Genomic DNA, 14755 nt, shown 5'->3' on the forward strand with positions numbered 1-14755 from the left:
CAGATAGTCCAAAACTCTGCTGCAAGGGCAATTTTTGGCCTTCCACGCAGAGCCAGAGCCTCTGGTTTGCTTAAAGAGTTACATTGGCTACCGATTTCTAAAAGAGTTATTTTTAAAACTTTGACTCTGGCTTTTAAAGCCCTGCATTCTGTAGGCCCTTTGTACATCAAGAAGAGACTGGCCTTTTATGTTCCAAAGAGGGTGTTGCGATCAGCTTCATCTGCCACGATTGTGGTCCCTTCTATTAAACGCGCTCGGATGGGTGGTCGGTCCTTCCGCTATCTAGCGGCCCTCCATTGGAATGGGCTTCCGATCTCTTTACGGAAAGCCAATAGTCTCCTGACGTTTAGAAAAGAACTAAAGACGTGGCTCTTTTCTGCGTGATCGCCACGACTTTCTGAGCTGCGGTTTGGATTGACTGGTCTCTGATCTCTTTGCTAAAGCGCCGGGACACCCGTTTGGGTAGCCGTGCGCTATAAAAGAGTAGGTACATAACATAACATAACATAACTTAATTGTTAAGAATACTCTTCTTTAAGACTTTCTTGGAAGGCCTCAATTGGATTATCCCCCCCAGGATGCCCTATTGCTCCAGTATAGAACCTCAACCTAGTTCTCACTAGACTCATGGGCCCTCCTTTTGAACCTCTCCCCTCTTGCCATCTACAATTTTTCTCCTGGACAGTGGTTTTTCTTGTAGGCACCCTTTCCCTTCGTCTCCTAAGCCAAATCACAAGGTTGAGCTGCTGAAGGTTGCGATGCCTGAGATTATAATCTGTAATCAGTTTTATCCTTTTACGTGTGCTTCTTTTTTTGACCCTAAAAGCTGGCATTCACTACAATGCATTCCACTTTCAAACATGTCCCAGAATCCTGTAATGGCTGCAGCAACATTTTATCCATGTTGTGGCCAGCCAATCAAGAAATTGTCCCTTTGGGACCCGCACGTCCCCACATGCCCCTGGGGATCAGAGTCTTACATTTATTTTACATGTGGGCTTTTTACTTTTCCATTTTAATTCTTGACTAATGTAGGTGTAGAGGAGTTAACGGCAGATGCGTAGCGCCAAGACACCTTTGGGCATATGTTGCACTTTACAAAATTAAATTAATTCAAATTAATTTTCAGGACGCAGATACCATATCCCCCAGTCCGGTAATGGCTGGTGCAACATATTGTCCATTTTGTGACAAGCTAGTCTATATTGAATAGTCACTTTTAAATTGGCAATTCAGGTCATTTTTAGACACCAGGTTTCCAGCTGTACCTAATTTGTTAACCCCTTCATGCCCAACCCGGGCCCTCTTTAAACACTAATTTCTCGAAAAATGGCAGAGCAGTTTTACACCAAATCGCACAAAGAACGCTTTCTGAGTAAAGTCCCAACTTATTGCCTAATGTGGTGTACTTGCATTCAGCCATTTTGTCGATATCAGACAACACATTTTCCTATGGGAAATTGTGTGGCAAATTGCACTTTTGGGAATCTGCTGTTTTTCTCGGCTCCCGCTTGACAGATGAGCGCAAACCAAAAAACTTTCCATGGACGAGTTGGGGGTGAAATAATAAAAAAAACGTTGCCAGATTTATTAAATGGTGCCAAGGTTGTTGACAAAAACAATGACCTAACAATAACTACGCAGTGGTGACTGCCACTGTGAGATGCATATCTGCCCTTTCAGTCTCAAGGCAGTTACGATGAGGGGTGATGTTATCAGTATACCATCCTTAACCCCTTCGACGCTCATGACGAGCTGGGCTCGTCATAAGGTAGCCTCCTCGCACGTTCATGACGAGCCCAGCTCGTCATGAAACATGGGAATGAGTAAATCCCAGCGTACGGGCGGAATTCCGCCCGCACGCATGCGGTTAATGAACGGGCCATCGTTCAGGAGTATATGGCCCAATGTTGCTGATTTTCTTTGTAGGACTGACGTGAATTGACCATAACTGTGTTTTAAAATTACTTGATTTTTTTCGCATTGCTCCTTTCCTGCGATATAAATTATTACAATTGCCTACTGAAGGCGCAAAGTGCATTAGTCAAACTCAAGTTGGACGATGTGGAACTTGTGACATATCACTTCACTGATATGGCAGCTGTAAAGACTTAATTACATCCTTGAATGATACAGTCCTCTTTTGTTGTCTAGTGTGATTTTCCTAAAAATGCAGTTGAAAACCATTAAATTCAGCCTGTTTTGTGAGTGTCGCAAACGTTGAGAAAGGCATCTGCCAAACGCGTCTGTTTGCTACAATAAATCCTGGTTGTATGAATGACCCCGCTGAGTGCCTGCAGGATTCTTTTTTGGCATTGTAATGAGTTTGTCCCCCTAATTGGATATGGCACCCGCCTTAAGAGACCCGCCTTAAGAGTTCTGCAGTGGTGGCGGCAACTACTGAAACAGGGATATATATATATATATATATATATATATATATACATACATAAAATGTTCAATAACGTGCACACTCGAAGTCCTCTGCAAGTGCAATTGGAACTTTATTCCTCAGACGACTGAGGAATAAAGTTCCAATTGCACTTGCAGAGTACTTAGAGTGTGCGGTTTATTGAACATTTTATGCAAAATAATGTCCGGCTGTGGTTCCACCGGCACCGCGCACCACCTAACGACGGGCTCGGTCCCAGGAGGAACCTTCTGTTTTTTATATATATCCACCCTATTTCATATTTTTTTTGTATATAATTAAAATACCTCCACCAATCCCTAAAACAAATACCTTGCTATACCTAACCCCTACTCATTCCTGAACAGTAAAAACCCTTACTTCCAGTACAGCTACCATCCCTGAAGCCTAATAACCCCCTAATACCCTTTAGCCAACCCTGAACCCTAAAAACACATTCTTTTGTTTTAAAGTGGTCTCAGTATTTTTTTATAAATATATTAATATATACTATTTTATTTTTATACATATGTATAGATATTTATATATATAAAGATATACATACATTTCTAAATATAATTTAATATATATAAATATACATAATATATAACATATAATTTACATACACACACGTTTGTTACTGTATTTTAATTTGATTAGGTAGAATTACATTCTTTTGTTATCTTTGTTGGTTGTCTTACATTTATTTGAATTAGATGCATTAATTGCTTCTGTTTGGTTAAATGTATTATAATCCTAGGTTCGCTTCGTTACTTACTGTTTGCATACCGGTAGAATTAGTTCCAGGTCTATCTGATGTGCAGCTAAATGAATAATAATAACAGGTGTGCAGTTGTTATCTCGAGTTATTTATGTACGTTACACTACCTGCATTCATAATATTGAATCAGTTTAATTTACTGGGCGTGGACTGGAACTTTCATACTGTTATTTTGCTCTTTTTAAATAAATTAGACATTTGCTGATTTACTTAGATCCAATGAGTTAGATAAGCTTGTGCAGATGAGGTGTACTGACTTAGTAACATTGCCTGCGTTTAGTAAGGTATCAAAAAGATTACTCTGAAAACCAAAATGAGGAGATATGCATGAAGAAAATCAATAATGGTGAGTTACTAAAAAAGAATCAACAACCTGCCATTTTAAACAAAGAGCAGTTCCTGAAAGGTGTAGCTTGGAGAGCCAAGGTGTGTGAGTATATGGCACCGAACATTTCCCCCTTATGCACTTGGCAAAGCACCGGAAGCAATTTTCTATTTTAGGAAGTGAACATTTAGAGTGGACCTGTGAAGGTCATTGCGTGGAACACAATGAGGCTTAGCTGGCACGGGGCTGCAGATAAACAACAGTTCTGGCTTCAGCCCACAAAAGGATACAGCAGAAGGCCGACAGAAGGAAGGAGTGTACAGGGCCCTCGCCAGTAAATTGAAACAAAAAAGAAAATAAATTGTTAAACTATCTGTTTGTAATGTTTTTGCCATAAAACGTTCTTCAAGCACACTTTTCTCATTTTGGGGTTCTTTAAATTCTCACACATACAGGCATTGTTTGTTTTCTGTGTTTGTTGGAATAGTTGCATCTTTTGAGTTATTTAATTCAATTAGTTAAAATGAAAGATGTGTGTTTTGTTTGATTTGTTAATGTTATTTATGGTTCATTTAGATGAGTGAGGTTTGGATTAAATAGCTACATGGGGACATTTTCCAAGTAAAGGTTACAAAAACAAAAGTAGCAAATGACAGTCATGTGATTTGTATGTTTTTCCCTGCCTTCTTGTATTGAATGGTATTCTCTCTTCTCTGTTTCAGCCTACACATATTTTTACAAAGATACCAGGTACTGGAAGTTTGATAACCAGCGGCTAAAGACCGAGCCAGGGTACCCAAAATCAATCCTGAGAGACTACATGGGCTGTCAAGAAGTGTTTGTTGAACCACATCCTGGGCCCAAGTGGCCTGACCTGGATCGTCCACCCTTCAACCCGGACGTTAATGGAGGGAAGGACAATGACGTGGACCAGAAGGAGGAGGATACTGATGGGCATGAAGAAGCCGATGCAGATGTGGACCTAAATCCAGAAAGCAGAGATGATGGGAACGAGCAGAGCAATGACGTTGACGTGGTGGTCCACATTGACGAGTACACACGCACCATGAGTGTTGTCATGGTAATGGTGCCACTGGCCCTATTGCTTTGCATCCTGGCTCTCATCTATGCCATTTTGCAGCTGCACAGGAAAGGGACACCTCGTGTGCTTCTCTACTGGAAACGCTCCTTACAGGAATGGGTGTGATCCTCAGCCTTGAATCTCTGGCTCCCTGAATTATTTTATTCTTCACTACCCCTACTAGATCATCCCTTTCCAACACACCCTATTTCCTCCTCCCCATGGTGCTAACAAATAGGGAAGTGTGACCTAATCACATAATCAGGTCTTTGTGCATTTATGCCAAGATCTGAGCCACTGAGAACCGATGGTGTGCTGCTCAGGGCTGCCATAGGGGAATAGCGGTCAGTCATACGGTACTTTCTCATGCATAACCTGTGCCGTCATCTAGGATCTGGTAGACTGGTGGAAGAAAATGGCAAGGCTGACCGAATCATGTGGATATTGGAAGAAGATGAACATTTTACTGCCAGGAATCCTTTCAAAGAATATTCACTGGTTCTGGAAGACCAGCCCAATCTTCCCGCACACCGTGGATATTCAGCTAGCCATCCTAGCACTTAGCAAGTAGGCTGTGATTGTAGAGCACTGTGCAACCAATGTGCATACCTGTGTTACAGCAAGCTGGCTTGACATAGAGGATTAGGAGTTTAAGGGTGTGTTTGGACATTCTTGCGGGAATGTGAAGGAAGTGGGAGAAGTGGCAGGGCGAGCATTTCCCGGGAACAGTGATAAAGAGCGAGAGTGGGAGAAGTGAAGTAGGGTGGCGAATGAGGACATCTATGGAGGAGATAAACATGGAAGCAACATGAGTGATGGAATAGTGTTACTTCACAACTAAGAGAATATGCTGGAAAATGTTGCTAGCGAAATAAAGTGGATGGGGTTGCCCAGACTGGTTGTAAGCCGGCATTCCCATCCTTGGGCCATGTGCACCCTCCAATGACATGCTACGTTCTGAACGTGCTTTAATATGCTTAAATGTTTAATTGCGGGGTGGAGGGGGGCAGTAACAATAAATAAAGTGATTCATCCTCTAAAGCCCTCCTTTACCAAGAACGTTATGTATACTTTTGGTGGCGAAAATAACTTGTTCTCAGTTTTGGAATAAAGTTTAGAGGAGAGGGCCATGAATCTGAGGCATCTTTGAGAGGAATCCAGAAGGCAAGAGGAAGCAAGATGGAGGGGCAGCCTATTTGCCTAGATACGTTGGGGACGATGACAGATGGCCCGCTCTGCAGCTTCCTTCATCTTCTCAACAGCATGAATGGTCCCTTTCACATCCCTTAGTCTGTGGCATAGACGTTGCGGTTCTACTGCTTTCTCTATTTCTTTGCTTCTCCTGGACAGAATTAGATTCAGGCTCATCCACTACCTGTCAGGTTCAGGGCCAAGAGGTGGGTGGTAGGTACTTCTTTGTCACAAGTTTCCCGTTTTTCTCACTTCACCGTTTCCCTATCAGCCCTTCGTAATGGCGAAAGAATGAAAAAGTATCCTTCTTGATCTGTTTCTACAAGATCCTTTCCTGACCCTGTGCTAATGATACACTGACAGGAGTGACAACCCGAGTAAAGTCTCTTGCCCTTTGCTGTGAACTTTGGGTGGACCACAGAGATATCTTGGTGGAGTCCCCGAAGAGTGGGTGTGCTGTCAGACAGAGAGCCTTCCCCCATTGGACTCTGTATGCTACAGAGAAAACAACCATTGCAGGCCGCAACTGTAGGAAGCCACTACCGTAACAACTGTAGGAGTCAGTTACTCCATTTTGAAATTGAAGAAGAGAAACACACCAGCCCTCATCAGTAGGGAAGCATGAAATCACTAAAAAGAGACAGTCACTGGAGAAACCGCTTGTAGCAGCATAGCTCATTGATTGGATGATTTATCCACAATAATGAACACTTGTAGAATGCTACATACCCTCAGAGTGTGAAACCACTCCAGCCCTGCCTTGAGAAAGGACCCTAAATCACCTATAGGAGACCACCACATGACCTCTTTACTGCAGGAGGATACTATAGCTGTGGAGGCGATAACCTTTCTAATATCCCTGAAGGAGACTGTCTAATCGCTTGGAGGGGGGCACTTTGAGGGATTACTAAGAAAATAATGAAAAAGAATCTTCTATGCATGAGGCTTAGGTCGGCATCAGGCCTTGAGTTGCCTTTGAGGGCACCCAACTTCTTGCGGGGTGGGGCCGAAATGCAGGACTGAAATAGTGTAATTCCTGGGGCACAGGTGTTGTGCAGAAAAGCTGGGACTTTGTAATACAATAAATTAGAAAGTGATTAAATTACGTTTTAGGCTTTTCATTGGAGGTTCTGTGGATGCCCCATTCCTAGTGTACAATGGTTTTAGAGCTGAAACTATTAACTTACACAGACCCCACCCATTGGAACACAAGATCAAGATAAATGTATTATTTGTGTTTATTTGTTTGCTCAGCATGTCACCGCAAATGCAAGATCATATAAAGCCATCACCGAAAATTAGTGGTTGTGAGGTAAGAGAAACATTTGAATTGGGGGTTTTGAGTGATCATTATACGAGCAGCAGGTGCATCAAATATTACACTGCCTGCGCGGAGGGATATCTAGAGGGTTGTTTAAGGGGGATTTGCATATGATGAGTTGATGCTGTTGTGGAGACGTACACAACCTACGCAAGATTAAGAGGCAAGAAGTCGGTGTAAGGGTTTGGGTCCATAGAATGATTTCTTTGTTTCTAGGCCTGTGATACAGTTTGAGCCAATCTCATTTAAATCCGTAAAGGGAGGTGAAAGTTGATCTTGGAAGACAATACCAATGGCAATAGAACCATGTGTAAACTGCAGATTATCTGTATATCAGAGTGCAAGCATGGCAACTCCTGATGCATGACCTGTTACAGATTCACCTGGTTTTGCATAATCCTGACATCTTATGGTTGGCCTGGAGTACTTTTTAAGTTTCTCAAAACCAGCCCTATCCGCATCAACTGAAGAGCATGCCTATTTTCAGACATATTCGGATATCACCCAGAACTCAATAGTTCCTTAAAGTTGGAGTCGCCCTAAGATTTTTCTGCCTGCCATTGAATTTGTTCTCTGACTTGATAACTTTAATGGAATAAGAGATTCTGCACCACTGGGGTCCTCTGCAATATTGAGATATCAAAGACCAGTTCAAAATAAGTAATAACAATACCCGTCAACATTGTACTTGTTAATTCCTTTCTTTTCCCGGATATGAATACACATTAATGTGGAATTATCTTTTTTAGAGACACTGCAATGCAATCAACAGCTTTTGTGGAAAGATAAACATAATTGGTGTTTTTGGCGTGTGTGACTGTAGATACCCATGCTTGGCATACTTTAGCGTTTGACTCAGATATGTAGAACCATTTTTTTATTCGAAGAAATTTTTCAAATCACTAGATATAGTTACTCCTCTCTTAGCTGGAAATGGTAGGTATGTAGGCTTAAGCTTTATTTGACAGAAATGTCATAAACGCTGTAGTATTTTTTTTCCCTTTAAACAGGAAGTGCAAACAGAACATTTACAATTTGCATAAACAATTAATTAATTAGCGTTGAATGAGAAAGTCAAACAGGTGGAACTTATCACCCCCAGTGTCGACGATGTCGACCAACTCCAGGGTCAATTCTAAGACATGCAAACCTTCCGTAAAACAACTCAACTCAAGTTAGACAACTATGAAGGGCGCTTGCACCGCAACAACCTGCGCATTTTGGGTGTGCCGGAGAAAGCGGAGGGACAGGCCCTGGACATCTTTTTTGAGGACCTCATTCTACAGCGCCTGAAACCTAAGGGCCTGAGCAAGTTTTTTGTTATTGAGCGGGCGCACAGAGTACCTTGAGGTCGTCCCAAACCGAGGGCCCCCCAACGACCGATGCTGGGGAGAGTGCTCAATTTCTGAGACTGGGATGTGATCCTCCAGAATGCCAGACTGGGAGCCCCACTTCGCTTTGAAAATGCAGACATCTACTTTTTTCCCTGGACTTCACGCAACGGGTGCAGCGTCAAAGACGATCCTTCATGGCGGTTAAACAAAAACTCAGGCAGAAGAGCCTGAAGTACTCTGTTATTCCCAGCGTGTCTCTGAGTGAAATCTAGCGGGAAAATCAGTTTTTTCGACCAACCGGAAGAGGCAGCAGACTGGCTTGAATATCAAATGGAACGAGCCCCACAGGATCGAGGCACCGGGGCCGGGGCTGTCGTGCAGGCTCATGGCTAACAAGATAAACTGGACAAGGGACATCTATTATTCTGGCCAGCTATCGGTTTTGGCTGGGCAGATAACGGGGAGAAGAGGGACCCAGTCCTGGTGATATGACTCCCCGTTCCATGAGGACCTTTTTGTATTTTGGGGTGTGACCTATGTGGGGGACTCTCTATTTGTAACACCATGGGGGGGGGGGGGCTGCGAGATGCCACACCTCTACGTTTTCTTCCAGTAGTTCTTCTTTAGGGTGACAGGCACTCTGCAAGTTTTCTATGGGCAGTTTTGAGCCCAGAGTGCAGGGCAGCAGGGTGGGGGTAGTTGGGCTAGGGAGGGGGGGGGTTGTTGGGTTGTGGGTTTGTATCAAAGCATCGTTATGGTTCTTACATTGGTAATCCATTTTATTTTTAATGCAGAGGCCCTAGCAAATAGATACCTGACCTATGAGCGACATGGGGGACAAAAATGTTAAGGTTTTAAGTTGGAACCTCAACAGACTTGGGGATAAGATTAAGCGCAGTGTGGTTCACCAATACATTAAACGGCAGGCCCCGGATGTAGTCGTCCTACAGGAGACGCATTTAGTCAGAAACCTCTGTAAAACAATGCACAGGGGAGGCTACAAAATGGTCACACACGCAGGTTTCACAACTGGCTCCATGGGTGTCGGTATTATGGTCAAAAATTCACTCCCACTTGAGGTAGGCTCTGTCTGGACTGACGAAAGAGGCAGGTACACGGGGATTTCGGGCACCTGGGAGGGTGGTACAATCACGATCATGTCAGTCTATGTTCCTCCGGGCCTGCAGGGTTCCACCTTCACTCATCTGGGTTAATTCCTTCTCACAGTGCCAGACGGTCTCCTTTTCATCGGCGGAGATTTCAGTACACTGGACCGTTACCCCCCCAGGGAAATAGGACCCGCTCCAAGCTGGCTCCCTGAATTCCTTGACACCATGCGGTTGGTGGACGGTTGGAGGATATATGACCCAGGTCAGTCACAGCACACCTTTCACTCGTGCGCCCATCACAGTCTGTCCCGCCTGGATTACTGCCTGGTCCCGGCAGCCCAAATTTCCCACATATACAAAATCAGACATCTCACCAGGGGCATTTCCGATCACTCTCCAGTATGGACATACATAGTACTTAATCAAGCCTCAGTGGGTAGGCTGGCTCCAATTAACCCCTGGTATCATAAGACCCTAAACTTTGTGCGAACCTTCTCAAAGCCATTGATAATTACTTCACCGAAAACGTAGGGTCCGTATCCTCCTCGCAGTCCCTATGTGAAGCCTTTAAAACCGTGATCTGAGGTCAGGCTCTGTCATTGATCACTGGGGCGAATAGGGAAAAACAGAAAGAACTCCTAGACATAGAGGCCGACATTTACCGGCTTGAGGATGATTTAGAAGAGGGCATTACTCTTCACCTACTGAGCCTAAAACAACATGACTATAAGTCTCTAGCCACGGACAGAGCCAAACTCCTGAGCAGGGAGCGTCAGGGCAGAATATATGACCTGGGTGACAAAGCGGGGAAACCAGTAGCCTGGTTAGATAAGAAAGACTGGGCGAGCAGACTAGTCCCTGAGCTTAAAGATGGCGAAGGCTCCTCTCTTACCGAACCCCAAGACACAGTTGACAGGAAGACTCACAAGACCTCCTCCGCAATATCAGGCTCCCTTGTCTCCCCACAGCTGACCGCGATTTTATGGACAGCGATGTTTGAGGAATCCTTGGAAAGTGGGGCCTTACCGAGGGACCAGAACTGACTGTGGTTCATATAGACCGATTTCCTTCCTAAATACTGAACCTAAGGCCCTGGCCAAGCTCCTGGCAACTCGTCTACTAAAGGTGATCGCCACCCTAGTGCACCCGGACCAGTCTGCTTTCATGCCTCACCGAAACACGTCCCTAAACCTACGAAGGATACACGGTGTACTGAGCAGAGCCTCAACCCTTCAAGAGTCAGCTGTGATAGTGTCCCTGGACGTGACCATGGCATTCGACACCGTTGAGTGGCCCTATATTTGGGCCGTATTGGAGAAAATGGGATTTGGGCCAAAATACGTTAGGTGGGTACGTCTCCAAAATCAAGAATCCCTGGCGCAGGTAGTGGTTAATAACAAACTGTCAGCCTCGTTTCCACTCAGCCGCGGAACTCGCCAGGGCTGCCCACTCTCTCCACTCTTGTTTGCCCTTGCTCTGGAGCCACTGGCCGCCTCGATCCGACAGGACCAGATGATACGAGGGCTGCGGTGGTCCCCCAAATGGGAGGATCGCATTTCACTATATGCGGACGACATTCTGCTCTATCTGGTCTCCCCATCGAAATCCCTGATAGTGGTTCTAGACATCCTGGCAGTTTTTGGCAGATTCTCTGGGTTTATGGTCAATTGGGGTAAATCCGTATTGTTCGCCCTGAGGGGAGACCCTCCTTCTCCGGTACGCCCAAAATATCCTCCCGCCGCTACACAGACTCAAAAAAGACATCAAAAGTTGGAAATCGTTTCCCCTTTCACTTTTGGGAAGGGCAGCCCTATTTAAAATGATGTCCCTGCCTCGCTTTCTCTACGCACTATAAAATGCCCTTGACCCCATACCCACACAATACTTTAAAGAAATAGAGGGCTTCCAAAGGGAACTGCTTTGGGACGGTAAACCACGCATCACCCTAAACAAGTTGACCCTAAATTGGTAAAATGGCGGCATACGTCTTCCTGATATTGAAAAATAATATTGGGCTGCACACTTGGCCGCCATAAACCACGGCACATATGGACGACGTGATGATCCTGGCTACGCCATGGACAAATGGCTCCTCCCCGGAGGTAATTATAATAGGGCTCTCTACTCGTGGCTCAACACTATTAAGTTGACGGGCCCCACCAAGCATTCGGTCCAGACCTGGCATGACACCTCCTGGGCTCTTGGGTGGGGACGTAGACTGACGTTGGCGACCCCCCATTTGGGATTCTGAATCTCTGGGAAATCTCTGGAAATCAAAAGGCTTTGATAAATGGGTCCTCATCGGCATCACACAAATCAAAGACCTCTGGGTGGGAGGAGAAATCACATCCTTCAACACATTGCAGGCCGAATATGACCTAGCAGCTTCTGAATACTTCTGCTATGCCCAAATCCGACACTCACTCCAAACGCTCTTACCAACTGGCACAAACTCCCCTGACGCCTCACCTTTAGAAGATAGAATCCTAGATGGCCACCTTCCCGAAAAGACAATTTCTTTAATATACAAAAAACTGATAAACAATATAACCAACCCCCTGCGGGCACTAAAAGAAAAGTGGACAGGAGATAGGATTGAGATAGATGAAGAAGACTGGCAGGAGGCGGTGTCTTCCCCTAGAATGGTTGCTATACCTGCGCTCCTCAGGTTGGTACAGTTAAAAATCCTTCACCGTGTATGTGACCGGGCCATGCCTGATTCACAAGGGGGTTACAGACAAGGGGGATTGTAGGAGAGGGTGCGGTCAGCTAGGAACCTTTTTACACATTCTAAGGGACTTCAAGTTTGTCAGCTCTTTTTGGCACAAGATACATGAGGTACTATTCGCTGTATCACATATCCGGATCTTACCGGAGGCTAGGCGTTGCCTCCTCAATATATGGGAACCTACAGATCTTAACACTCATCAGATACACTGGGCCACCCTGGGATTCATGGTAGCTAAATGTAACATGGCACAATTGTGGGGGGCTGCTAAACCAGCCACGTTGGAGGACTGGAAAAGAGACCTTGACTGATGTATGTTTAGGGAGAAGACTGTATATGTCACTAGAGGATGCCCCAAAAAATGGGTGTGCATCTGGGGCCCTTGGAATAGCTACTGGGGGAAATCTGTACACCACCTGAGAGCACTGAACCAAATGTTCCCCTTTCCCCGTGATGTTCCCCTTTCTATATGTTGTACTGTAATCCTCACCCTTCACATGTCAGTATTATTTCTCTATTTATTGTGCCCACTGTATGGTTTATCCGAACCGATGCTTGTTTCAATAAAAATGATTATAAAACAAAATTAATTAGCTGGAAATGGGCACCAGCTCTATTGTTGGATATTTTTTTTCCTGCCATCAAGTTTGCCTTGTACTGATCGGGCTCCGTGTTCGGCTCTTAACAGTGCTCGACTGCCAGGCTCATTTGATCACTTGATTTCCATACTGATGGAAAAATTTACTTCAGGGGATCCTCGATCCGATTGTTTGTCTTTACTCAACATTTACCAAAGATCAATCTTCTTTTGACACCTTATTCATGTAGCTTTGGGTCCCCCAGGGGCATTCTGCCCCTCATCTCGAGAACACCGCAACAAAAATGTGAGGACTGTGATGGAAAGGATGCCTTTCCAATACTTCCCCAACTGCCATTCCAAGTTCCCCTGGAAGACCATCTTCAAGTCTGCAACCTCTGCCACTCCTCCGAGCACTACAACACCACGTGCAAGGCCTGCCTGACATCCTAGTAAAAAAAGACTCTTCAGTATCGACGCGAGCGGGGGTGGGCCCATTAGAGAATGCAGGGACAGGAGTCTGATGATAGTTTGAAAAAGGCCTATAACTAGACATACAAAACAATGCGGTATAACTATCTGGAAACCCACTTTACAAAAAGTATCAATGTCTACACATTTATATATTTATTCAGGATTTTTTTTTTTTTTTTTGGTTTTTTGAAAAATGTATTCTTTTTGGTTATTGTAGATAAATATTTTTAAGATGCATTTTGATACATTTCAAAATCAATTAGAATTTTTTTCCATCAGATATACAGAGACATACATATAACTCAACATAAAAAAAGAAAAGAGAAACATGATGCAGGCAAAGCGGTAGATGCACTACGCACGTTTCGGCTTGTAAGCCTTCATCAGGTGACCCGTCTTTGACTTAAAACAGCTCGAGATGAGTGGAAAAGCTGATCGAAAATTCGAAATATATAGTTCTTCAGTCTTGTGTATCCAACGTCATAATAGGTAATGCACGGATTCAAAGTTGTTTGATAGGAATATGGTCTCCTTCGACATAGTTGATAACGACGTAAAATGCCGGTTGATACTTGAGTGGAATATGTGTCTGTGAGGTGAGCTCAACCTCTGATTCCAAGAGATCAACAGCAAGACCCCAGTGCTTTACAACCATGAAAGAAGACTTGATCGTGAGTATGGTCTGCATCTGCATACAACCCACACTGGCACAGTGGCCATGTTTAGCGGCACACCACTTCCCCAGAAGCGGTCGCACTTCAAGCCCAGATTATGCACTCACCCATTAGGGGTGAGATGAAATCCACTTGTGAGGGCCTACCTTGTGAAGTCCTCACCAGTATTTAAAGAGGGTAGCAGAGCAAGCATTCACACATTGGAGGATTGCCAATTGAGTTGGCCTGCTCTCCTGATAGGACAGGGAACATTGGGACAAGATGCAGGATCTCCTTAAACACTTCTATGAGGAGTATAGACGGTGAGAGCAGGGGTTAGTATTGGAGTGGAAAGTGATATCCAGTTATACAGAGGGATCAACACCAGTATCTAGTTCATTCGTCACCGCTGACTCCATGACTGGTTTTAAACCAGAGGTGAAACAGCATCTGATTAACCTGACAGTCAATGGTGAACATCTCTTCGGACCAAAGGTATACTAGATGCTTAAGAAAATTAAAACAAAACATGGAAACGGGACACAGCAAAGGCTATTAGTGTGCTCCAAACATCTACTCTAAGGGAGTACTTTTCCAGGCAACAGTACAGAGCATACAGTAAGACCAACCCCCAGAACTTCCCTGCTGTGATCAGAAACAACAGCAGGTAGGTCTACCGCCAGCCATCACCACAGGTTTATTCCAGATGAGCCTACAGAGGCAGTGACACCAGGGGTGGGGACAAAGGAGGTTCAGGCAAAGGGGCCTCTT

The 14755-nt window shown here is 44.5% G+C and overlaps 1 protein-coding gene across 1 annotated transcript in view; it reads left to right on the forward strand.

Annotated features, from left to right (window-relative positions):
- MMP15 (matrix metallopeptidase 15) overlaps positions 1 to 6890 on the forward strand; it is a 249042-nt gene extending 242152 nt beyond the window's left edge. Inside the window, exon 10 of the mRNA XM_078670153.1 lies at positions 4239 to 6890. Within this exon, the coding sequence (XP_078526279.1) occupies positions 4239 to 4723 (485 nt within the window). The 3' untranslated portion in view covers positions 4724 to 6890. The remainder of the gene's footprint in view (positions 1 to 4238) is intronic.
- The last annotated feature ends 7865 nt before the right edge of the window (positions 6891 to 14755 follow it).

This window comes from Lissotriton helveticus, chromosome 12, assembly GCF_964261635.1.
Source record: "Lissotriton helveticus chromosome 12, aLisHel1.1, whole genome shotgun sequence".
Lineage (NCBI taxonomy): Eukaryota > Metazoa > Chordata > Amphibia > Caudata > Salamandridae > Lissotriton > Lissotriton helveticus.